Genomic DNA, 25,260 nt, shown 5'->3' with positions numbered 1-25,260 from the left:
CATCCACCGCCCAGTGATCTCTAGCACCACTTCCTTCAGCTTCACAGGAACTCTTTGGTTTTGCTTAAGGAACGACGGCCACAATGAGAAAGACAGACCCATTTCAATTTCTCTCCTTTGCATATTTCATTTGCCGCTTTTTTTTTTAATAATAAAATATTAGCTGGTTTCGCGCCGATTCCGCACCGGCAGTTGTATATAGAAGAACTGACTATAGGTAACCCAACGATGTGGATGCCTCCTTCGATAATGGAGTAGTTTTGGTTGGGGACAGAGAGCCCCTAAAGTACCCAAACCAATATTCGGTTTCACTGGAGGACCCAAAAATGATGACGAATGTTAGGGAAAATATGTAACACCTAACAAACCCAAAGGCCCATTCATAAACCACGAGCAGCCCATCAGTGAAGACTCTACGGGGCAACGTGACCCTGCTCCAATAGAGTATGGCTCAAGAGAACCTGCACCGACATAAGATGAAGCTCAATCAAGCCAAGTGTGCACTGACAAATCCAATCAAGAAAAGATTAAGGCAATATTGGAAATGAAACATCTGGAGAATCTAGACGAGGTTTAGAACGAGTGCTAAGTTGATTAGTGTCAAATTGACAGACAAATGCCTATAGTTCTTCAAGGTGCAGTGAAAAGCGCACAATTGGAACAAGTGCGACGAAGCAAACAACTAGAGGCGTACCTACCTAACCCCATCTCAAGCCAGACTAAGCCAGGTGAGACCCTCTACCTATACCTGTCAATCATACCTGACACAACTTCCACTGTGTTGATCCAAGAGGAAGGTAGAAAACAGAGGCCAGTACCTATACATGAGCCACGCCTTGAAGGGGGCCGAGACGCGTTACCCTCATGTAGAGTTGCTTGCACTAGCATTGGTGGTGGCAGCTCGCTTGACTGAGGCCCCCTTGAAAGAAGTCTTACACAAACCCAATACTTTCAGTCAACTAGTAAATTCATCGATTGAGCGCAATGAATTCGACACTGACTACGTTCCCAGAAACACAACAAAGGGGCAAGTATTAATGGTGTTCGTTGCTGAATTTATCATCTTTCCATAAAAGGCGCAAGAAACCCTAAAAGGAAGTCCTTGGCAAGTATATGTAGATTGTTCGTCCTGTCTCAGTGGTGGGGTAATTGGCCTCTACATAAACATGGACAAAGGGGAGGAGATCTATTACGTCGTGAAACTAGTATTCAAAGTTACCAACAATGAGCCAGAATATGAGGTGTTGTTGACAGGACAGGCTGTGGTGGAGAGGATGGGATCAAAGGAAGTAGAAGTACATGAGGACTCACAGGTAATTGTGAACCAAGTATCGGGGCGATATGAAACCAAAGGGGAGAAATTGAGATCGTACTTATAGTGGGCATAGGGATGGTGAGGCTGCTTCCAATACTTCAAAATTCAACGAATTCCTCAGAAAAGTAACTGGCGAGCAGACAAGCTAGGGTGAGACGCCCCGACTCCCACATATAGAAACTCAAGAATCGTGACGTCGGGATGATAACAACACGGGTCACGTATCCCAACGAAAAGTGCTCAAGTGTGTGCAACATGCAAAAAGTGCATAACAAAAGTCGCAGCGGTTAAATTAAAAGCTAGTCAACTGAGTACCATAATTTTAAATACAGACTTACCAAAATAAAAGTAGTACAAAAAAGAATTATACAGTTATCCCAAAATATATTACAAAGGGAAAATACATAACAAGTGGGAAAATAAATCTCGATACACAAGAGCAACCCCAGATCACTCCTCTAGCGGAGCCAAAGCCTAAGGCTCGTCGTCCTCATCTGCATCAAAATCTGCGATACCATAAAACGGTACCGTATGTAAGTAATAATCCAAACAACCTATGAGATAAAAATACATTAATGCAACCAACAAACAGACCCAAAAACCTCATTTTCTCCGAAAATGATTATTTTTCAACACACGCCAAAAACACGCCATGAATAATATCCGTCATTTTCCTAGAAAATGACCCAAACATAAACCAACCATTTTTCCAGAAAATGGTACTCGTAACTATTAAATCATAACCGACAACATAATCATTTATTGGACACTGTAGGCAGAAATCACAGGCGGGACTCTACCACCATCCCTACCACATGCACCAAAGGCGGGAATCACAGGCGGGACTATACCATCATCCCTACCGCGTGCACCGTAGGCGGGAATCACAGGTAAGACTATACCACCATCCCTGCTTACCACCGCTGACCAGTGGTGGGTTAGCCAAATACTCCTTCAGTTGTGTAAATGCCTCTTTGCATTTGGCATCCCAATGCTGAGCTTCCTTAAGCACCTGAACAAAAGGGAGACACTTATCTGTTTATCAGGATACGAACTTGTTAGGGGCTGCTATCTTTCTTGCCAGTTTCTGTACTTCGTTTAAATTCACGGGCGACTTCATCTCTATAATTGTTTTGAGTTTTTCTGGGTTGGCTTCGATTCCTCTTTCTAACACCATAAATCAGAGGAATTTCCCCGATTGTACTCCAAAGGCATATTTGGTTGGATTAAGCTTCATCTGATGTTGCCGCAAAACTTAGAAGGTTTCCCTGAGGTCTTCTACATGCTTGGCAAGCTCCGTGCTTTTTACCAACAGGTTATCGACATATACTTCCATGTTTCTCCCGATCTGGCTTTTAAACATTTTGTTTACTAACTATTGATACGTTGCCCCCGCATTCTTCAAGCCAATGCGCATCACCTTATAGCAATATAAGCCTTGGTTAGTTATGAAAGCGGTCTTCTCTTGGTCAGCCTTACTCATTCTGATTTGGTTGTACCCTGAATAAGCGTCCATAAAACTTAGCATTTTATGCCCTGCTGTTGCATCTACTATCAGATCTATCTGTAGGATTGGAAAACTGTCTTTTGGGCAAGCCTTGTTGAGATCCTTGAAATCCACGCACATTCACCATTTCTCATTGGATTTCTTCACCAACACTACATTTGACAGCCATTCCAGATATTGCGCTTCTTTGATGAACCTAGCTGCCAACAACCTGTCCACCTCCTCTGTGATTGCTTCGTACTTCTCAGTGCTGAAGTTTGTTTTCTTTTGTTTTACTGGACGCGCCTTCGGGTCTATGCTTAATTTTTGTTCGATGATCTTCACACCTAATCACGATCCATGTCCACTCTCGGCCTCTAATCACGAGGTTCCTGTGACCTCCTTCCTCTTTTTGGTGATTCCTGTTGCCTGGGGCTCTCACTTCTCCCTTTTTTGTGCTCGGGCTTTTGGTCATTTGCACGCCGTGGAGGGGTAGCGTTCTGGGCGACCAGGCGTTCCAACTCGCCACTGCCTCTCATTTCTTCTATTTTTCGCTTCAAGTTGTGGCAATCCTCGATTCTATGCCCCATTGTTTTATGATAAGTACAATATTTATCTCGCCTACTATCGTTATCTTGTGCTTCCTCTTTTGCTTTGTCCCGATTGTGCGCACTAGAGTAGTGCACATAACTGCCATTATGTCTCCTTAGATTATCATTGCACCTTAGGTTCTGTTGGTCTCTCCTTGCCTTCTGACTCCCATCTTGGTCTTTCCTTTGACTTCCTCTTGGTTCTCGTTCGCTCCTTCCTTCAGATCGGGCAGTTAGGGCGATAAGTGTGTCCTTAGCGTTAACAAAGTCGTCAGCTCTGTCCAGTAACGTGGAAGGGGTTTTCCTGGCCAGTTATGCCATGAAAGGGCTCAGCCAAATACCTCCGAGCAATGCTGCCAGCATAATCTTTTCGTCTTGATCATTGGTTGTCATCTTCTCTTTATTGAAACGTGTCAAATATGCTTTCAAACTTTCATCCTCTCTTTGTTTGACAGCTAACAAATATGCGGCTGGCCTCTTGCGCCTTCTACTCTCCATGAACTGGGTCAAGAATTGCCGGCCCAGTTCATCGAAACTATCTATGGAACCCGATTGTAATGCTCCAAACCAACCTCTTGCCAACCCCTTTAAAGTCAAAGGGAAAGCCCTACAAATAATTTCTCTTGAGAATCGGTGAAGCATCATATGGGTTTTGAAATTCTCAAGATGCTCTACAGGAACTTTGGAGCCGTCATATAGATCTACTGAAGGAACCTTAAACTTTGGAGGTAAAGGCATTGCCATGATTTCGGCAGAGAATGGCAAATTTGTGCTGGATAGTAGTTGGTCGACCAAAGAAGATGTCCCTATCTTCTTGGTCATCTCCTCGTATTTGTCCATCAAGCTGCGCAGGTCGTGGCACAGCTTCTTCTTTTCCTCATCCTTCTAGTGACCTTTATTGACGCCCGCACTATTCGCTTCCATCTCCACCCTATCAACCTGATTGGGTGTTGCATCCTCTCCTGATGATCCGTTTTTGCCTTGAGGACCTCGTTCTCCTTTCTCAGCAAGTCCACCTCCGTTGTGAGCTTCTTTATTATCTCTTCCATTTCTTTAAGTCTTCCCTCCATGTTTTGCGGAGTTTCTTCCTGATCTCTAGTTGCCTAAGATTGAGTGGTGGTGAGCATGTGAAAAGCACGTTGATTGTGAGAAGGGATCCCACAGATGGCGCCAACTATTTTGGACATGTTTCACCTCCACCGCCTCACGATCACCTGCAAACAAAGAGTAAGACAGTTTAGGGGTTTGAGGGAACACATCTAATGCCTAAGTCAGTGATTGAGATAACTCTTTAATACCAATGAATCATATAAATATTACATACCTGGGTTCTTCTCTTATATAGAGCCTTTGAATCGTTATGTTGTTGAATGATAACAGACATATCTGTTATTCAAATTTAAACCTGGAGATGCGGGTTCATCTCTTAGTAAATTTGAATGATAACCGTTTGGATCCCATGCCACCGTTGGATAGTTATCCAGTTGGTGTTGACTGTGGGCTGAATCCTCTTGATACTGAGTTGGGCTTTAAGTAGTGAGGTAGGCTTTTGGGCTTGAGTAAGGGCTCAGGCCCTTGTGGGACTTAACCGATCAGAATGTCCTCTCCAGTTACAAAGATGGGGGAGTGTAGCGGCTTGAAGATTTGGGTTTAAAAAGGTGTGTGGGAGAAAGGAGACCGACGACATTGGGTTGGAGAATTCGAAAGTTTTTTCGAACATTACAACGACGACGAGAATACGTTAAGAATATCCTTTTTTCTGTTGGCAACGGCTAGTTCACAATTTTTTTTCCTAACTCTAGACACAGAAAAAGTTTGATTTAACGGGATCTATTAAATGGTTTCCCAAGTTTTAACATTTAAACGAAATTTTAGAAATTTGATCGTATAAATTACTCTGATCACTGAAAAAATGTTTGTTTGCAATGGATTTTCTTCTGTATAAAAATAAATTTACAAATTTGTAATGAGAAAAATAAATATATATGTATATAATTCTTTTTTATAAGAATATTTCAAGTTGAGAGTATTTTTGTAAAATAGTGATATTTTTATGAGTAATTCTACTCATCATCTCAATTTTCATCATTCTCTTATCATTCCATGATGTGGCATTAGATGATAGGTTCATATGAGAAAATAAATTATGAATAGATTTTTTTCTATTTTTATAAGTTGTTTGATAAAAAGACTTCATTTAAAATATAATTGGGAAAATAATTGTAAAAAAAGTAATATGCATCATAGGCTACTATTTTTCTCTACTTTTTTACTATGTATTTTTTATTATTATTATTATTGAGAAAGACTATTATTTGGTCAGTAATAGTTTGTTGACAAAAACTGTTATTTCTTGTAGATACTCATCTATATATTAAAAGAAATGTGATATCAATTGAAGACATAGATTGTAGCATGTATGAAGAATATATATTATATTTTTTTGACAAATGAATAATACACATATAACCACATTTACAACAATATTTTGAAAATATTGACCCTATTTCTATACAATTGTATTACTTTTATAAGTTATTTTACAAGAATATTTTTCAATTAAAACATAATTGTGTAATAAATTGTGAAAATGTTTATATATTTAATAATTCTCCTTTTCTAATTATTATTATTGTACTATTGTTGTCATTATTTTAGAGGCTTGGTTAGACACTGTCAAACAGCTTTTATGAGGTATACCTGTTCAAGTTTTCAGGTTTGCTAGTATATTAATAAAGACTCCAAAACATTAATTTGCATTGCTAAGCCTAATCCCTGTGACAACAATACATAAGAAATGTGATAAAAGGCTTTCTGTTTTTTTCAGATCAATTGAAATTACATTTAGATACATGTATGTAGAATATAGCATAACTCTATAATACAGAAAAATGCCACGTACTAAACTCTTATCCCATTTTTTCGCTTTACATTTACCGGAGATGGTGAAGAGTACTTGTTGTGGTGCAAGGTTGAGGGAATGTTTTAGAAGCGGCCTCATTCTCGAATAAGGGAGTGTATGCTTACCAAAATACATTCTCTATAAGATGCTTTAGTCACGAAAATATTTTATAAAAATAAATTTATAAATTAGTGACGATGTGGTATGTTAGATTGTTAAACTATTTTTATTATAAATTAAATTGAACCTATCATATGAAATCATATAAATTTATAAATTTATTTTTATAAAATCTCTATATAACCGTAACACTTCCACAAAAATGTAAAAGCCATTATGCATTTCATAATTCTAGGAAAAAAGAGAGAACTGTTTTTAATAAAGTGATGCTAGTATGTCGCCCAGTTTTGACAGATGGGCATTCTCGCTAGTAAAAATTCTATATTTTATTTTTTTGTTCCATTCCTTTTCACATTTTTAAATATTTTTAAAAAATAAAAAAATATATCAATCTACCAAAAGCCACTTCCTTAACCATTAAGTAAAAAAAAAAATTAAATATATGAACGGTCAAAATGAAGGGCAAAGCTGGCCACATATATCTCTTTCCTTTTGAGAAAAGCTTGATGCCGAATGGGTTTAAAACAACTTTTCACACCAGCCAACAGTAATTGCCACGTAGGCACTCTAAGAAAACACCGCAAGAACCTGCGTCTACCTGATCCCCTCTTTTCTTCCGAATCTCTCTTCCTCCCTCTGAATCTATATCCCTCCATCATGCACTCAAGCTTTTCTCAGAGAAAAAATCCTCTCCCACGACGACGAACAAAACAAAAGAAATAGCGCAATGATATCCACTGACCAGTGCTGGAGATGCTGATGCATTAGTAGCAACATCTCCAGAAGCGTAAGCACAAATGCTCCTATCGCTCAAATAATACGAATGAATTTATTCCATTTTTCTATCATCAACTGTTAAATTATTTTATTTTAAAATCAAAATTCCCATGTAGTCTTCTCTGTTAGGCTGGAACTCTTGATCCCAAGAAAGTGAAAGACAAGATTTTGGTATGTCTCCGTGGCGAAATTGGAAGAGTTGAAAAGGGGTATCATGCTCTTGCCGCAGGTGCCGTGGGGATGATATTGGCTAATGATGAGGGCAATGGCAATGGGAATGGAGTTTCATTTTTTGGTGCCGTGTGGTCTTCTCCTTTTTTCTGTTGTTCTGTGTTCTATTTTTCTGATGAGGGAGAGCAATTCAAAGGAAAAGAGGCGATCGGGTGAATGCAGCTTCTTGTGGTGTTTTCCTGGAATGCCTACGTGGCACATTACCATTAATTGGTGCGAAAAGTTGTTTTAAATCCATCTAGTCCCAAGCTTTTCTCTTTCATTTGTAATAACATTTTCTACAATATTTTCTAGTTCGATTTGTGGACCGTGACATCACGATATATTAAGGCTGAGTTTGGATATTAAACTGAGCTGAACTGAATTCTTTAGGAATAGTAGTGAGTTAAGTAGGTGGAGAGAGTTATGTGAAACCCATCTAAAATGAGTTTAGATGTATTTAGATGTTAGGATGAGTTTAGTACTATTTATGAAAAATTGAAAAAAATTATTAATCTCACGTATAAAGATGTGTTGAGTTGAAAAAATTATGATTCCCACGTATAAGAAGGTTGAGTTAAGATGAATTTAATAATTTGATAATTAAATATTTAGATGTTAGACTCAACTTAAAATTAAATTATACTGAATTGATATCAACTAAGACTTGCAACCAAACTGGCCTAAGAAATGTCGTCATATTTTGCTCTGGATTGATTAATCAAGAGACACGATTCCAAGTTACAAGTGGTCAACAATATTGGCCTGTGCCGTGAGGTTGTCTCAACAAGCATGGATCAAGGCCAGAGTAGCAAGAAAGATGGGGGTGGATCAGATTGAATCCACGACCAGTGTTGAATGGAGCAGCACTAGACGTGAGTAGAAAAACGAGTAGAAAAAGTTCACCATAAAATAACAGATAAATGATATTTATTGTCATAGAATACGCAAATACTGCACTCTTTTTTAAAAATGTGACTACATAAAAAACTCATGAAAAAATTATTAAAAAAATTAACGTTTTAACAGTTGACCCCTCTTTTTTAAAAAAGAATACATGATTCTAGCATAACTCAAGACTGTATCGAGTATTACTCAAACAAATTTATGAAAACATCATTTCACAAGGCAACAAAACATTTTTCTACAAGGAAAAAATCATAAAAAAGTGAGAAAAATCTATAATATTTACTTTATAATTGAGACCAAGACCTCCTAGAGCAAGATTCATAGCAAACTCTTAAAGATTCAGAGCAAGAGAAAAATAGACATACAGTGAATCTCACAATACTTACTGAAGCATTTAACACTGAAATAAAGATTCACCATAAGAACAATAAATATTGTGGGATTTTTTTTTTTTTTTTTCCTTTCCTGATAAATCATTCCTTGACTTCGATTTAACAGCCACAGCTGCTCAATTGAACCTCAGCATTTGAATCTAAACAAAAAATTCCACGGCCGTTCAACTCAACCTCTTCATTGATTTCTTTTTTGAGCATCTACATTTATCTAAAAGAAAAGGATCCTATTCCCCCACCCTCTTTGAGGATAAGGTTTCACAAGAACAAGGCAGTCCTGCCTACAAGTTGGAAGACGAGTCTCATTCTATTTAAGAAGAATCAGTTAAAAAGAGGAGAGAATGATCTAAATATACCTTTATGATTGATGTTGCAAGAATATCGAGTATTTGATCTACACTTTCTAACATCCCCTGAAATGAATTAATTCTACTTTTTTGTCAAGTCCTTTGCCTTTCAATTGCATCAATTGTCAGTCCCAATTGTGGAACAAAACCCAGACCAAGCCAGTATGTTACCACAACCCGTCCCACCTGAAAAAGAATATTAAAAAGGTTCCACGATTAAACATAGCACTGATGGGCAATCTCCATCAGGAAGAACTTAGAACCCAAGAGGACACCCTGGCATTTTCGCCTGAATGAGCATAAATTATCCTTTTCTGAAGATCAATGAAAACCTGCAACAAGTCGAAGATATCAGAATACATTATAGATGGTCTCGGTGACCAGAAAATAAGAAAATCAATATATTTTCAAATCCAAGGAAAAATAGCTTGCATCCAAATGATAAAAAAGAAAATGCTTTAACAGATCTCATTCTTGATCCTCTACAATATGACATCGAAAAAAAATTTAGAAACACTAGCACAAAGATAATAATCCAATATTAAATGATCCCGAAAACCACCATAGCCCTACCTCAATCGATAAAGAAAAGAAAAGGCCCCCAAACTGAACAATGGACACCTTGAGACCAAACGAAAAGGATAAAACCAAGGAATGTAATCTTCCTATATGTATAAATATAACATTTATATATATTTCCAGAGCCACAAGGAATTCTGGGAGAATTATGTGGCTGAATATGACATAACAAGTCAATAGTCGATAAACATAGAAGATTACAAAACTACAACTCCTGTGGAGCAAAATGAAAACATCCTAACTATATATACAAGTATGGAGAGCTTATGATGGCACGATACTCCAGGGATGATTGGTTTGTGTAGATTTTGAACCTCGCATGATGATATAATTCACAGATCTACACTGTCCATAACATCCCCTGAAATGAATTAATTCTACTTTTTTGTCTAGTCCAAAGTATTATTATTTTCTGAAATGAATTAGTGAAGTGGCGAACTACCTCTTCAAGTATTACATAAATGAGCTAAAACTGACTTTTTTTTCCCTTCATACAGCTGCATGGGATCATTTGCCATGTCCTCCCTCAGCTAAAAAATTTTGCAATCGACACCCTGATGCGAATATTAATTTAAATTGTCCACTCAACTCATAATCAATGAAAAAAATTAGCAAATTAATGGAATGGGATGGACAATGCAAATTAATATGCCCTAATATGTAAATTTTGATATATTAAAGAGCCCCAATTATACACTGCTTTACTAAATTTTGACACTGATTTGGGTGTTGGAATAGACACTGCAAATGACACCAGAGCTTAGGGAAGATATCGACAAATGACCTAGGTGTTTCTGGGTTTGTATCTATAAAACGCAACTCAACAGTGCACAGTACTTGATCCTATGATCTTATCTGCCACCCTATTCCATTGGGGTGGAGATGAAAAAAATTCACAGAGGTTTTTTCTGTCACCATTTATTCAGTTAAAAACTATGGAGAGAATGGGTTTCTTTAACAAGTAAATGTGGAGAGAACACGAGGCATCACTATTTGTCATAGGATCAAACATAAATGGTTCTCAAACTTTCTTTCTCTTTCTCTTCCCCGCTTTTGGTGAGATGGATGGAGACAAATGCTTGAGCCTCAAATGAGAGAGTTAAAAACAAAATATATTTCAATGCTTTTTGTGAAGACTAATAACTTTTTCAAGGTATGAGCCATACCTGTCCTTCCTTCCTAATGCAGATCCAGTTCTTCCTAGGAATGTCTCAATACACTGCTTTGCTGCCGCAACCTTCTACTTGGTCATTCTGGCTTTGCCCACTAGCATATTCGATATTTCTTTTCTGAACCAAAGAGTTCTTAGTCGAAGATCTCCAGTTATCTAGTAGTTGTAACTTTCCAAACCCACTCGTAATTATCCATTCCTTCACTTTTTTACCCGATGTGTTTCTTAACAAATAACAGGCATCCCTCTTTATCAGAAAAGATAAGAATCCACATATGCTGAAGTATTCACCCTCAAATGCCAAGAGAGTCAATTACATGCAATCTGCAACAAGTAATCAAATCACACGTAAGAAAATAGCAACACTAATTTCCCATAAAGTAAAAAATAAACCTCGTTGCTTCCAAACATATTTTTCCAAGATAATAGATCAAAAGGCACTTCCAAGAGAGGTTGTCTTGTCAGTGTTTAGTAGAATCTATAAATCATTGAATACATATTTCTTTTTTTTAATTCCAAATCACCAAATACATAAAACCAAATGAATAGATAATATAAAGGCATACCATCTAAAGAACATACTAAAGAGATAATTTCTACTACCCGAAGCCAGTTAAACAAAATATCATTTAATTCAAAGTTATCAACAAAATGGCATGGGAAGAACTGGTAGACTACTTCAAGCGATTTTTAATGCATGCAGAGTATACAGAAACATAATGGTGGTGCATATATGGGGGCGCATAGTTGTGGACGTGGGTGCCAGGACGATAAATACCTTAGGTTTTGGATATAACTGTTTGTGCAAAGGCCAAAAAAAAAACAACAAAAAAGTAGTACAGATGCTCCAGAAAAATAAAAAATCCATGAATTAATAGCTGGTCCTCCACGAAAACAATATATATATATATATATATATATATTATATACAAGGTGCAGGCATTGGAGCCAAATTATTCCAAAAGTATACCTCACTCAATGGTGGAACAGCATTAGAAACTTCTTCATTACAATCAACCACAGCATTACTTTGTGCCTCAACCAACAGTGACACATCACTCTTCACAGCCTGCACACCGGGGCAGAAAGGAGGGTCCCTTTTGCGACATACATGGCACCTAAATCCAATAAGCTTATCGATGTTCTCTGGATCGAGTCCAAAAGCATCTCCATGAAACCACTCTGCATGATAAACAGGAGATGAAAAAATATATCAGGTAGCAAAATGTATGAAAAAAGGAATTAGACAAGTCAGTCAAAATGATATTAGTAAAAAGCTAAAAACAATATCATTATTAACATGCATTCTGTTCCTCATCAGCATTCAAATTATTAAATATAAAAATCAAAATATCACAGAGTTAACCAAGAAAGATGGGGAAGAAAACTAAAAAAGAAGTACCTCCACATATTTCGCAACCAATATAATTTAATGTAGATGCACAAACTGGTTCACAACAAAGACGGCATTTGGGCTGATCAAGAATTACCGACAGTCTTTCAGAAGAGGCAAGAATATTTTTCTCCCTAAAACGCATTACTCGTTCATCATTTGGCTTCCTAGACAACAGAAGACCATTGAGCCAGTAACTGTGGTAAACATCTGTTCTCTTCTTCTGCCAAGAAGTAACTCTCTTTGGTTTCTTATATGCTGTTTTCTTGGATTTGATCTGCTTCACTTTCCTGCGTCCACGCTTTTTATTTGGCAGTGACAAGCATTTAGCTTTCCTAGGTGAACGACGTAGAGGCACGACAGCTGGAGTTTTTTTACTGTTTTGTGAGTGTTTGTGTCCAACCGTTGAGGCTTTTTTACTGCATTTCAGTCTCACTGACCTGCGATCTTTTGAGGCTTTTTTATTTTTCTGTGACATTAGTTTCCCTCCTGTGCCAGTTTTCCCTCTTTTTGCATCAATCTTGGCACGCATCCCATCCTGGCATCGGTGGCATGTAAATGTACACTCAGCAGTGATGGCCCCAGCAGACTTCCTGGCATGCCTTTTATGAAAGTATTCTGAAATAGGATGATAATCAGGTACCAAACTCAAAATGTATAAAGGAACTACGTGACAAACACCAACCTTCAAGCAACTAATTAACAATCAATCACCATATAACCTCAGAATATATCTCCCTTCCTTTTTCCTCATTTTTTCTAGAGTTTTAATACCAGTATTTTTTCATCATTGTGGGGCCGACTTCAATGGTGTGCTGAGTGTGTAAAAAAAGCTTGCAAATAATTTTTTTTTTGGTGCCTGGGGAGGATGGGGTTTCAATAGCAAGAATTCCACAAAACTCCAGTATCAACAGTAATTTTCTCCAAAACTCAGCATAATTATTCAAAGAATCTCAGGGCACAGAAGAACTAACACAGACTGTGTTGTTAACATTGAATGTTTACTAGGGAGCTACAAAATAAATATCCCCATGAATTCTTGTTTACAGTTTGAGATAGCCAATGTCCTCCTAGGCCAACTCCAGAACTATAACAATCAAGTGGTATACGAAGTAGCACATTGCTAAGCATGGTCACATATACATCAACAACTACAGAAAAAAGGATGGAAAAGGGTGATTTCTGTTAGTACATTACACGAGACAAGTATAAAATTGGAAGAAATAAAAGTATACAATACAGAACAAAGAATATCAGAGCAACATATAGTTTGATAAGAAAGACAGTATGCACAAACACATCAATAACTACAAATTCAAACATATATAAGCAGCAACTGCCAAAAAATAAAATGAAAAAAAAAAAACTAATATTTACAATAAATTGTTTATAAACTGCATGACAAATGAATTAAGTACAAAAAGAAAAGGGCTTATGAGAAGTCGCAAACTCACCTTTGCAGTACTGGCAGCTCACAGCCTCCCTGCCAATATTAAAAACAAAAAATGGATGAATAAAATGAAACAAGAAAAAATGAAGTCAATAACGGAAAAAAAAAAAAAAACAATATTAAAAACAAAAAATGGATGAATAAAACAAAACAAGAAAAAATGAAGTCAATAACGAAAAAAAAAAAAAAATGACAAATTATGCTTGAAGCCTGGAAGTGATAAAATGTTTAATAAGATGACAGTATGCATGAACAAATATTTAGATGAATCTCTTGTATACAGCACCCTTATATCATTAAAATAATTTACCTTATCAGAAAAGAAATAATCAATGAACATTGTAAGCCAATTTAGCACAGGTGGAGCTATAGTCGAGCCGAGTCTAGGAAAATATTGAACGTTCAAGCTTTATTCGTTCAATTTCTATTCGAACATGAGCTGAGCTGAGCTCAAGCTCATCATTAGCCCTTAAAAATGATACTTGCCATTGCAACACTTGAGTGGCTACTCTAATAAAATAACTCAATTCAAAATTATTAGTCACCCAATTTTTGTTCAATAGGAACCTCAAAATCTTGACTGACAGCACAACCTATAACCTACTTTGTTCTTTTTATCTCACTATCCCATATTACCTAATGCCAACCAACAAACCTGCATGAGACATTCAGAATTGCAGGACACATGGACATTTAAAATGAAGGTCAAAAGTGTGATTGACATCTGGGGATCAGAGAAACTAAAGTTCAGTAACTACTCAGAACAGCCTACTGAGATGGAAATTGATTTTAAAAATCATAGCTTTCACACCATAGGAAATGAAGAAAAGATTTTACCAGGAAAGAAGATTTCGAGGATAATAGCAGTGGATAAAAATATACCGACACAAGGTCCTCAAGCTCACAAACACAAGTAGAACAAGTTATTGAGGTCAGTCTTAATGGGAAGTGGGGATTTGGCCCCAGATCTCACCCAAGAGGTCACATAGTCAAACCATTATATGTAGCCCTACAAAGGTTTCAAAGATTCCAAGCATGGGAATGAGTGATTAGCCATGTCAAGGCATCCTTCAGAAAGACTCGGCAGCAACTAAAACCTGGCCAAAGTTGTTCAATCCCACTGCTTTTGCTATGTGTTTTTTCCTAAGAAATCATCCTTTTCACTTATTTCTACTTGTTTTACCCCAACATAGCGATGAGGTGGATTGAACAACCAACATAAAACCCTGAAGTGACCACATGTACTACAAAACAAAAACACAGGCCATCAAGGAATTTTCACATTTAAAACCTTCGAAGAGATAAGTTTCTAACTAAAAACCTAATCATACTTAGTGCCAAGGGTGCAGGGCAAGAGGGTGGGGGACATTCACAAAAGGGTGGCACTACAGCCACCGAGAATCCCCACCGAGGGATTCTCCCGACAAGGCAAAGTGCCTTTTTCTTTCATACATTTTTTTTACAATTTTAAAACTTTTTTTAAAAAAATCATAACATCAATAAAAAAAACACATACTTAATCACTAAGTAAAAAAAAAAATTGAAAAAAAAAACTATCAGGAGAAATGCTCGGGACCCATTATCTGGATCCAAAGCATTTCTCTCCACAAAATATGTAATAAATTTTAAATATTATGTTTCTGCAAAGAAACCTCTGGATATATTTGCTTTTTCACTGGAAGTGTTTTCGAGCAATAGTGAAATCTATTCACTTTTTAAAATTGTTTTAACTGAAATACTTCAACTAAATTAGTCTTTTGATAAGTAATAATTTTTTTTTTAAATTACAAAAAGGCATAGCCCAAGTACATAGGAAGTATTTACCTATAAAAAAAAGTACATATGAAATATTTTAAAAAACTATATATCTACTTCGGTCGGTCTAGTCCAGTCCAAAAAACCACACCCCTGGACCGGACTGAAAACCGAAATTCTAAATATAGACCAGACCAGACCAATATACTTATCGGTCCAGTCTAGTCGGGTTTCCCATTCCAGACCGAATAACTTACACCCCTAAGTGGAACACCCAACCAGAATTCTCCTAACTTATTATCATTCCATCAGCGTAGCACCTTAGCATTTTAACTTATTGCAACTTTTCTACTACTAAACTTGCCACTGGTTATAAGGATGACTAATTTTATGGATGTTCTTCATTTTTTTTCTTTCTTAACATATGAAAGAACCCTTTGTCCCACAAATCCCATACCCACCCTTACAAGCATGGCAAGTGTCACATGCTACAAATCTGTGTGTGCGCTTTCTTCTAATTTTTCCTCGTTTGTTTTCACAGATAAGATGAGATGAGATGAGATAAAAGTTAAAAATTAAATAAAATATTGTTAGAATATATTTTTTTAATATTATTTTTGTTTTGAGATTTGAAAAAGTTGAATTGTTTATTTTATTTTGTATGCAAATTTGGCAAAGTTGTAATGATTAGATGAGATGAGTTGAGATGGATTGTGAAAACAAACGAGGCCTTAGTAATCAATTTCTTTCGGCATTATTTCTTATTTCTTATTTCTTATCTTCCTATATGCATCAATATGTGCATTGACTAAAAAGTCCAAAAGGCGCAACTAAGGTACACAAGATGTATACAAGAGGAACACCTATCTAGAAGTAGAAAAGGATAAAAGAAAATCATGAAGGCTAAGCCCATTGATATCAATTGTAGCTATCAAAAGGAAGAAAGTATCGAAAAAAAAGTCCTGAGCTCCTCTAATGTTTGTTCTCAATCCTCAAAATTTCTATCATTTTTCTCCCTCCAAATACACAGTATGAGGTACTAGGGACCATCTTCCACACTGCCGCAATATGTGATTTCCACTAAAGACTTTAAAATAATATCCTAACATCAAGGTTCCAAAGCAGCAGAATCGAGTGCAGAGAAAGAAATTCATAATACTTATCAAAAAAAGAGAAAGAAATTCATAAGCAGCAAAACATATATATATATATATATATGTATGTGTGTGTGTGCAATACAATGAATATTTAATACCTGATCGGCACATCTTTATTGCAGTGCCGACACTGATAATACTCAGATCTTTGCGCTTTTGAAAACAAATATGAAAATCCCCTTTTCTGGGGGGATATCTTTTTTACTCTACTAATCTCAAGAAGCTTTGCAGATTTCATCTCATTAGATTTGCGGGCAATTCTTTTCTCCTCGAAATTTTTCAAAAGATGCAATGGAATAAAACATTCGGCCAACCAATATTTCTTCTTTTCACTAGAGGATTCTTCCACCACAGACCCATGTCTTTTAACAATGTCAGGGATAGCTCTTCTCTTGCCAAAATCAAGAAGGTACTTCACCACTTCCCCTTCAGTGCATTTCCTTCTAACAATAACTTTCTTAAAAAGCCTGATTGATTTTCTAGATTCCTTGTCCAATGCAAGGAGAGGATGTGTGTTTTCAATGTCATCCCACTTAATGTTCAAATCAAGCTCTCTAACCTGTAAACATGACATAATTAGTGGACTGAAAATTTCCATTTCATAAGGTAGCAGATTCATGATCAGATATAAGCTAGATCCAAAAAAATTAGGCTTGGCATTTAATATTATTTGCACTCATGCTCTTATTTCTAAGAGCATACCAGATATCATGTAACACTGCAGATATACTGTAATATCCCAAATTCAGTATGATGGTATTGAATGGCCCAAAACCCCAGATTCAGTATGAAATGGTAATAAATGGGATACAACATTGCCTGAGAGGGAAAAGTTCTTGCGGTTTATAATGATTTTGAAGTGCTCCAGCCGTAACATTGATCATACATTTTAGAGTATAAACCCAGATGTAGCTTGGTTTTTCCTTGGGTCGAATCTATACTCTTATGTCATATGGCCGGTGCCCATTCCATCCAAATCCAAAACTACATGACTATTACTTTCATTTTGATACATTTAATATTTCTTGCAAAATAGATCAGTACAAAAAATACAAACAAAATTTCAAAAGTAGCCAAATTGAGAGATCTAAAACAAATGTCTTTCACATGTCAAGTCATACAACTTAGTTGCATAAAGAGAAGATTTAGGTAATAATGGTCCAGAAAGGGTATCGCTAGATTAGACTGATATATTCTTCAATCGAACTAAGTATGTAAATCCCACTCTGATTTCGCCTCTAAAGATAATAGAAGTGTAGAAATGCAGGTACATCAAATCAAAAAACAAAGGCCATTGCAACTCATAAACATCTGATACTAAATAAAATTGAACTACTGGGAAATATACCTGGTAAGCAAGCTGCTCTACACTAGATGCCGTCTCAACAGCAGCTCGCCAAGCAACAAATCTGCTTCTCTTTGCATATTCTGAATTCTCAGGATATAATATGCCTGGTATCTTTGTGCACCCAGCTGCAGAATATTAAACTTCAAACAAATTCAGAATAATCATTCAGTTTAAACAATCTAACTCCAATTACATACTAGAAAGAGAAGACAATATGCAGACCTTGTCTGGCAGCCTTGGAAGCCAAGGAGCAAGGCAGAACCTTCCAATTAAACACCTGACGAGAAAGCCTACCACCCCTCCACCAGAATATACCCAATCCACTAGCAGCATTCGAAGAAGGATGGGACTCAGGTTCTGAAGGCCTAACCCTCTTTCGGCTAATCCCTTGTTTTGAGGATGCACGCATTGAACTTATTACAACATGAGAAGCTGAACCCATGGTAACAGCAGAATCCACCTGTCTTGACCACTCAGTTGAGAGTGCAAGAGGACGCAAATTTGATTCCAACTGCAGACATTCCATGACAACATAAATTACCCCAACAGTATCATACAATGAAACCAAATAGCTTTTGAATTATCAGAGTCAGAAGATACTTTTAGGTTACAATTTGGGCCAAATTCAAACCAAGGACAGATTAACCCAACCAAGTAACTGTGATACCTCATGTGATAAAGATAAGGGTAAGTGGTGTATAAGATCCTACATTACTTTGGAAGGAGAAGTTCTTGCTCCTTATAAGGTTCCAATGGGGCTCCAATTGTATCATTGACTAGTCCTTTTGAAGTATAGCCCATGTTGTTTGGGACTTCCATTGGGGCATTACAAATGGTATCAAAGCCTATCTCAACCAGAAATGTGGAACTTGAGCCATGCCACCTATGATGGATTGACCCAACAAGGACGTCGGGAATTTAAGGAGGGGAGATTGTGATACCCCATATGATAAGGGTATATGGGATCCCACACTGCTTGGGAAGAAAAAGTTCTTGCTCTTTATAAGATTCCAATGGGACTCTAATTGTATCATCGACTAGTCCTTTTGGAGCATAGGCCATGTGGTTTAGGCCTTTCATTGGAACATTACAGTAACAGACAATGAAAACCCGAATTAAACTTGCTTAGTTGCTTAGTGGAATCTAGAACGTTCAAAACTGAACATTCTAGATTCCACCCTTTTCCATTGCCACCGGCCCACCTGAGACCTAGGGCAAGAACCAAGGACCCAATAAAAGGAAGGCAAATACACCTCTCCAATCCCCAAAGGAAAATATGGCCCACGTGAAAAAGATACACGCAAATGAGATAGCTTCAGCCTAAAGGGACAGAAGCTAGAAGAAATTTTGAAAATAGGGTTCAAAAGTCTAAGACTACATTTGAAATTTGAAGATGCATATATTCAGTAAAGAGAACGTCAGGCCAAGCAAATTTATAATGAAGTTGCACCACAGATATTTGTTTCATAATTAATTGAATATTTCATTCAAAACTGGCAAGGCACAGCCCAAGTATGAGTTGCATGGCAAATATTCAGATTGACAACCCATGTTTGATTGTCTAATACAGAGAGAAAATGAAAAAGATACTCACTGTGAGCAATAAGTTTTTAGTGGACACTAGATCAGAAGCCTTCAGAATACTTTTATGCCAGTACTTGATATGATGTTGGTTCAGCCATGGACCCAACAAAAGCCCTTGCAGACGACCTTCAATGGAGAGAATATGACACATGACATCTACAAGATGGCCTCTCCTGTTCTTTTTTGATTGAAGACCAAAGACATCATTTTTAACACCTTCCTGAACAGGCCCCAAATACATTTTAAACAAGCAATCTCTTTCATCAGTTGGATTTTTACACGAAAAACACCATCCACACTTCTCTTTCCTTGCATCTACACTTAGTCTCTGCATATTTGGCCAACAAAACTTGTTATACTTTTTCAAAATGGCCTTCATTTGTGCTGAAATTATATCATCCTCAGACAATATTGAGTTTTCATTGACTTTCTCTGATGATTTATGCATCAAGTCCTCTGCAACTAATGAGGCAGTTTGTGCAAAGCTGTAGTAGTTCATATAGCCAATCCCACAATTTGCTTGTGATGGGTCCCCTTTTCTAGTGATTATAGAAAACGTGTAATGCCGAGGATCTGCAGATTCCATAGCATTTTCTAGTCTGACATCCATGCTGGCAGACGTCAGAGAACTGTCCCCCAAAAGTGGGCGCTTTATCGGTACTTGGGACAGAGCTAAGAATTCAGCAGATCTATTTGAGTCATGGGGCCCAAAATTTTGAAAATTCGGAATGTCTGCATTCGATTGTGTGGCTCCAGCTGATCCTTCTGAAGTTATATATGGACTTTCTGTGGCAATCACAGAACCTACGAAGCTCACAGGCTTTGAAAGCTCACTGCCAAGATGACCAGAGCATCCATTAATAGAGGTTTCATCCACTTTTCTTACATCATCAGTCTTATTATTAACTGTATTTGTTTCTGAAGATGTCAGTGGTGCCGAGGGCATTAAAAAAGCCAGGTTTTGCTTCTTAGTAAGAATGTTTGAGCATACAGAATGGTTCAGCGAGTCGAAATTACTAGCTTCATTCAAGTTCAAAGGGATTTCCCAGTGCTTGTAGATAGCCATTAAAATATCACTATAGAAAACATCTGAAGCCTTTAAAACCTCAATAACAACGTTCAGATCATTCCTGTGGTAGTAACTGAAAGTGGACTCAGTGTCACATGACTCTGACCTGCAAGTTTAAAATCCATACTTTAACAGAGGAACATATTCCGATTCAAACAAGGGTAAGAAATTCTTCATCATGAAACATATATTAATGATCAGGAGGAGAAGAAGATGCACTGCATTAGAGTAATGCTTGACAAAGAAGAAAATGAAGTATACTTGCTTAAAGAAAAATAAAATAAAATTCCTTGTCCAACATAATTATTATATTTTGATTTTCAGACAAAAAGTACCATTCTTCATTTAATTTTCTTTTTCTTCTAAAAATAGCATGGTCAACACCACCGACCTAAGGACCAAAGCAATCAGTTCAATTGAAATCTAAAACTAAATTAGGCAGCCACTCTGTGTGTTTAAATCCAAACAACGAAAAAGGGCAAAAAATAAAAAACTAGTGGCCCACATTATCGTGGCCTCTGAAGATCAATGGAAACCTTACAGCTGAAAAATGTAAACTGATAACCTTGTAGAAATTCTTTTAGTTTTGTTCCTTGGAATCAACTAGTTCTTGATAACTAACCAATTTCTTGTAGCCCTAATCCTAAGTAATTGCAGATACATGGATTATTTTCTTTGCATACGTCTCATAATTGCAAGATTCACATGTATAATATCACCACATGTTTACATTTCCAGTCTCACTACAAACACCATTCCTTTTGCCATTGGCATAAACTATCCTTAATAATTTCTGTAACCCCTATAGGTGTTAGCTTTTTATGAGAAGGATTTAATAGCAGATGATTACAGAATTCAATATCAAGGTAAGTGACTCATCATATGAATTAGAATGATTATTAGTAATAGCAGTACACACGTTGCAATCATATTCACATAATAACCAACTTACACCAACAAGTAGCCACAGCTGCTAAAATATAGCCGACCATGAGGATCAATTCCTATTAACTCTGCTCCCCGCAGTGACTTCCGTGGTTTCATCCAAGGCTTATGTCTTTCGATTGCACATTCAGGGCAGTACCAGTCACCCTCTGGCAAAATATCACTTTGAATTCCTACACACCTGGAATGGTATGCAGCAGGACAACCATCACAGCATATTAAGCTTCCATCCATCTTACAAAGGCAGCAATCATCACTATTCCAGTCAGTGGTGTCCTCCACAATATCCTCTGTCAAGCAAGAGCCACCAGAAACATCTATGGTAACCTTCCTTTTCTTGCAAACATCAAGGTTCATACTCCGATCGAAAACCATATCAGGCTCAGCTGCCAAAGATCTCCTATTAAGCTCGGACCTTATAGCTTCCACTTCAATCATATCATCAGACAGACACCGAAGTACCTCAACCTTTAAAGAAACAGGTTGTTTGTAGTAGTCACATCTGAATAGCTTTACGCGACTAATATCAAAACCAGGTTTCAATTCTGAACCATGAATCAGTAGATACTCGGCCATAAAAATGGGCCATGTAATTAAGTCTAGCAAATCCCAGTCAAGACTCCTACACCAGAATTTGCATAGAAAATTTTAAGCACTAACATAATTAAAAAAATTAATTTAGAAGGAAATAGCATAAAGGAGAGAGAAAAGGATACCTTAAGCAATTAGAAGCAGACTCGGAACCTTCATTTGAAAGGTACTCCAAATGCTTCCTCAGAGTTTGCAAAATAGAAACATGAATGCAATCAAACAATGTACTAGGAGAATCGCACTTCAGTGCCTCTACAAAATCCTCCAACTCAAAGGGACTCAGGAATAGCAAAGTACTAAACGATCTTAAACACGCATAGACAGAAAAAAAGTCAATAATGGGAATGTCATCTAAATTCAAATTTTGCGAAGAAGGGGGCAGCTGCGGCTTTGGAGGAAGAACACTGGACTTTTCAGATGCTTCAAAACTTGAAATTGCTGTAATTTCCTCTGTTACGGCACTAATTGCAGGGGACAACAATGGGTCATGGACAGTACATGCAACAGGATTCTGAGAAGACCCCCTGCGAGTACTCCTTCTCAAAACTGGATCTGTGGTTGATCTCAAATTATCTGATAGTCTTCTTCTTTTTCTACGGCTACTTCCTTTTATGCATGGAGGGCCCTGATGACAAACTGTGGCACCAGCCTCAGAAAGACCATCCTCCAACTGGACTTCCATAGAACTACAATCCTTAATGCCGCTATCACCCAAACCACTGAGAGATCGATGGACTTCCAGATATCCACTATAAACACTAATTTCCTGCTTAACTCCTTCAGCAAACACTAAAGATGCATCTCTGGCTGCAGGCTCAAGGGACCCACCGATATCTTGCGACAAATTACCATTATTAATATCTAAATTAAGTTTATCCAAATAGTCCCCATTTACACTACCATCTACGTCGAATTTTTCTTCAACATCTGCAGTACCCTCTTTCTTTGGGGTTTCTTCGACCAACTTAGAAGTATTACTAGCCCTAAATCCTACTACACCGTCACCATCACCATCCGTATCCTTAATTTCCTCATAAATGTCCAAATTCAAATCGAAATCACGTTTCCTCTTCTGGGTTCCCAAAGCCGAACAACCCAAAGAACTCTGAGTCAAATTCTCGTCAAAATCACCATTCACGTCTAAATTCAAATCAATACAATCCCTTTTCCTAAGATTTTCCTGAGACTTAACATGTGCATCACACCCATCATTCAAATCCTCCTCGTTTAAATTAAACCCAGAATTCAAATCAAACCCGTCGTTCAAATTATCATTTTTATCTGCTTTTCCACAAACAGAAACACTCGCTTCCAAATCCTGCCCAAACCTGCTTTCGTTTTCTTGGGTTTCTTCGACGTTAACAATCGAATTCCGGTTGACCTCCACACTTTCTCTCAAATTCCCTCCAAAACTACGTCCCATTTCCAAAATCCCTTCAAACCCGTCATTTGAATTACCATTTCCGTGCAAATTCCCACTCGTCCCCAAAGTTTCATTCAAATTCCCTTCAAGCCCATTATTTAAATAAACAGTATCTAAATTACCTGACTCGTTTCGAACCTCGTGCTTCAGCTCCATACGTAGCCGCTTTTTGGGCTTCCGGCCAAGCAGCGGCTTCTCGTGAGCCAATTGACCGGCGGCGGTAGCGGCTTCTTCTCCGCCCTCGAAGAGCGAAGCCAGTTCGGAGAACTCCAGCTCCTCGAAATCTCCGTCCTCGTAGAGGATCTCGAAGAACCCAGAGGAAGCGTCGTAGGATCTCACGGTCCCGGAGAATACTCCGAAGCCCTCGAACTCTTTCTTCACGGCCCTACCCACGAACTCCATTGAAGATGTTTGTCGCTTTTTTTTTTATCTGTGGGAAAGCAACAACCCAATTAAAGATGTTTCTCGCTTCCCTCTCTCAAGAATTGCCTTTTAGGCACAGAGCGTGTCTCTCTCTCTCTCTAGAAACGCTTTTGACGTGCAGAGAGAGAGAGAGAAAAGGTGGGTGGCAACGGCCTTGGGCAATACAGGATGAATGCGACTTTCTCTTCTGTACAAGTACAAGTTGGTAAAATGATCTAATACCAGGGGGGAGAGAGAGAGAGAGAGAGGTCGGAGAAATATCAGGACGGCGGGACGCAATTAGATTGTCATTTGGAAGGGAAATCAGGGAGAAAGGAATCAAAGTATCAAACTGTAAAAAGTGTTTCGGTAGGTGGGTGGGAATTCGGGAAACGGAAGATCACGATCCTTATTTATTTAAATTTATTTATTTTTAATCTTTATTACATATATATACATTTTAATTTACCACCATTTCCCTGTATGGACCAATCCGTGGCAACTCTCATCCACCCCGGAACATGAAAATAAACAAAAACAAAAAGCCCTCTGTATGGACCAATCTGTGGCACTTTCTGAGTGATCTCAACCACCTTACGTTAATTCCATTTTCCAAAGTACAAACTATTGGTTTGAATTCGTTATTAAAAGTGAGAAGTTGGAGTACTCCTTTTGTTATAGATTTAAGACCAACCCTTACATATCATACTCTCCCTCTCATAAACATTCTTTAAGCCCTTATGAAGTGAGGGTAGATTATGGGATATAATGGCTTGAATTATTATGAAAATCAAATTATTTTCTTTCAGATTATGCTTGGGACTTGCCCATTTAAGGTGTATCCTTTCCCTTAATTTCTCAGATATACTTTGTAATGAAAGAAAAGAGGTTGTGTAAAAGTTTTGGACTATAAACTTGTAAGGGAATGCACATAGCTAAGAATATCTTTTTCTGATTAACCGCTTGCAATATCTTTTCCTGATTAACCGTTTGCAGTATCTTTTCTTAATTATCAACGGTTTAACTTCCTTCTATGTCTTGATGATTCGAAGATCAAGGGATGATGTCTTTATTGTCTCTTGATGTACTGACCTTGCCGTAAGTGCCATGCCAATTCCGACACAATATATGTCGAAGTGATTGCCAAATGGCTTGCCATATGTAGCTGACTTGCTATTAGGGGTATAACCGGTCTGGTTTGGTCCGGTTTTGGACAAATTTTGGAACCGAACCTATATACACCGGTTTTGCATTTTCAAGAATCGATAACATATTAGTTGTTACACCCCACTTCTTTACCCCATTAGGTTAACCCTAGATTTTAGAATGTTTACTTATTTACTTA

At 37.5% G+C, this 25,260-nt stretch overlaps 1 protein-coding gene across 1 annotated transcript; it reads right to left on the bottom strand.

Annotated features, from left to right (window-relative positions):
• Positions 1 to 9,043: 9,043 nt before the first annotated feature.
• On the bottom strand, positions 9,044 to 24,307 carry LOC121240259 (DDT domain-containing protein PTM-like). The gene is made up of 11 exons (XM_041137653.1): positions 22,216 to 24,307; positions 21,507 to 22,121; positions 19,496 to 20,660; positions 18,124 to 18,412; positions 17,902 to 18,026; positions 16,652 to 17,112; positions 13,646 to 13,674; positions 12,201 to 12,809; positions 11,769 to 11,980; positions 10,794 to 11,122; positions 9,044 to 9,380 (listed from the first exon to the last, which is right to left on the bottom strand). The coding sequence occupies exons 1-10, from the start codon at positions 23,913 to 23,915 to the stop codon at positions 11,108 to 11,110; spliced, it is 5,220 nt and encodes a 1,739-aa protein (XP_040993587.1). The 5' UTR covers positions 23,916 to 24,307; the 3' UTR covers positions 9,044 to 9,380; positions 10,794 to 11,107.
• Positions 24,308 to 25,260: the final 953 nt, after the last annotated feature.

This window comes from Juglans microcarpa x Juglans regia, chromosome 7S (assembly GCF_004785595.1).
Source record: "Juglans microcarpa x Juglans regia isolate MS1-56 chromosome 7S, Jm3101_v1.0, whole genome shotgun sequence".
Taxonomy (NCBI): domain Eukaryota; kingdom Viridiplantae; phylum Streptophyta; class Magnoliopsida; order Fagales; family Juglandaceae; genus Juglans; species Juglans microcarpa x Juglans regia.
This window is presented reverse-complemented; position numbering and strand designations above follow the sequence as displayed.